We start from the raw sequence: 1,942 nt of genomic DNA on the forward strand, positions 1-1,942 counted from the left end.
CGCGGCCGCATATTACTCGCGTCGCTCAGAGAAAAAATAACGCCGACGCCCAACAAGACTGCGAAGGAGGCTACTCTCGGTGGGAGGAGATCAGAGTTGTTTTTAGAAGCTAATTTCCGGCACAAGTCCGTGCGTCGGCTGTTGAGTGACTGCAGGCCTGTAGTGTGTAAGGCCAAGGACCTTTATATCATGATTGAACGTCCTTAGTAGTTCCAATATAGGAACTTCCCTGTTTTACTGCACCTGAGACCTCTACACATAAAAGACCATGCAATATCAGTTTGATGGCAATTACATGTACTTTTAACATCGTCTAACGAGAGATGACAAAAAAGTAAAAAGCGGAAACCACGGTTCTTTTGGAGTACTCTTAGTCTAATTAAAACACAGATTACAAACATGACACAGACAGATGGCAGGTTGCGCAAAATTTCATAATGCCCATTTAATTTACAGCATGAGTCAGAGGAACGGGAAAAAGAGATACCGCAGTGGGATCAGCTGGGCAAGAAAAGACGTAATCAGGAATGTGATTTGTCTGAAGTAAAGGCCTTCAGCGTGGGTGTTATTATATTGCATAAGTTACCATTCACACGGACTCAAGCGGTAGTTTGCTGCAGAGAGGTACATTGGAAGCCAGACGGTACGTACAGCGGGTCGCGGCCGGTTTCTTCTCGGCCCGCCAAGCAACTTTACCCGCGAAACACGATCCAGTCGGCCGGGGTAGTTTAGCGCCCACGAAGTACCGCGTAACTCCCAGCGGAATGATGATGTTCAGGGGCTACATGCATTTTGTCGTGGTGCTTTTAGTTCTCTTCCCAATTCGCTGCGCCGAGAACAACGTAGCCTCTGGGCCGGATTTGAACGCTACAAGCCAGCTTGGCGAGGAAACGGGTTCGTATCCCAACTCAACACTACGAAATGATTCTTCTGAGAACTGTTCTTTTGCCACCGCCAACAGGTCAGTTTTAGGAGAGTGTGTCGATTCAAACGTTCGCGAATGTCTGCAGAAGGAGCTCCCAACGCCCTTTCCTCTTCAGAAGTATGTCTCTGCCGATAGATATCTTATGTTATACGCAGGCATCACTATATGTCTGGGCGTGTGGTCTGTCGTGGCAAACAGCCTCCCGCTAGCGGCCATCGTCAAGTATGAGCAGCTCCACACGCCCGCTTATATGCTCATGGCTAACCTTGCAGCAGGAGACGTCCTAGCCGGTATGGTGTTCATAGTGGGATGTAGTTCACAAGTATACGTTATACAAACTGAGACCCTCCCCTCAAATTTCATGCTAAACCTCCGCCTGTCTTCGCTCCTATTCTCGGGGATGTCCTCCGCCTACGGTGTCATGTCCCTGACCGCTGAGCGCTACTGGTTCATCGTGCACGGGATGAGCTACGTCAACAACGTCACCAACGCCAGGTGCAAGGTCGTCATCGTTGTCGTGTGGGTCTGGTCACTCCTGATGGCGATACTGCCCCACCTTGACTCGCACTGTACGGGGCGTTTTGACGAAGAGTGTGTCCCGCTAGGTGCAGGGTTGTCCCGAAGCTACGTGATCGCGGTCCTGGTGTTTGTTTTCATCCCGATGGCCGTGATCTTTCTCTTCAACCTGGGGATCTTCTGGTGTTTGTGGAAGCACGTCAACGCCATCGCTGCACAAGAAGCCGCGGTAGGCGCCCAGCCCAGCGTCAACAGGAAATCCGCCATTACCATCATCATCATCACCGTCGTGTTCCTGGTTGGATGGATGCCGTTCTTCATCAAAGTGGCCCAGATGTCTAAGGACATGGTTTCCGTGTATAAAACGTTGATTTTCATCAGTCTGAACTCTGCAGTCAACCCCGTTATCTACGGGTTCCGTCTGAAGGAGGTTCGTCGCAGCGTTGCAAGACTTTTCGGGGCTAATCAGTACTAGTGATGTTACCGAGGTGGCCGTCAAAA

The 1,942-nt window shown here is 50.4% G+C and overlaps 1 protein-coding gene across 1 annotated transcript; it reads left to right on the forward strand.

Moving 5' to 3' along the window:
- Window positions 1–767: 767 nt before the first annotated feature.
- LOC109467263 (G-protein coupled receptor 6-like) lies at window positions 768–1,942 on the forward strand. Its single transcript, XM_019765208.1, has one exon. The coding sequence runs from the start codon at window positions 768–770 to the stop codon at window positions 1,914–1,916; it is 1,149 nt and encodes a 382-aa protein (XP_019620767.1). The 3' UTR covers window positions 1,917–1,942.

Source organism: Branchiostoma belcheri, unplaced genomic scaffold, assembly GCF_001625305.1.
Source record: "Branchiostoma belcheri isolate BF01 breed outbred unplaced genomic scaffold, Haploidv18h27 scaffold18, whole genome shotgun sequence".
NCBI classification, from domain to species: Eukaryota; Metazoa; Chordata; class Leptocardii; order Amphioxiformes; family Branchiostomatidae; genus Branchiostoma; species Branchiostoma belcheri.

Bases quoted from the DNA above. Each gene is read 5' to 3' on its own strand.
- LOC109467263 (XM_019765208.1), top strand. From the start codon at position 768: ATGATGTTCAGGGGCTACATGCATTTTGTCGTGGTGCTTTTAGTTCTC.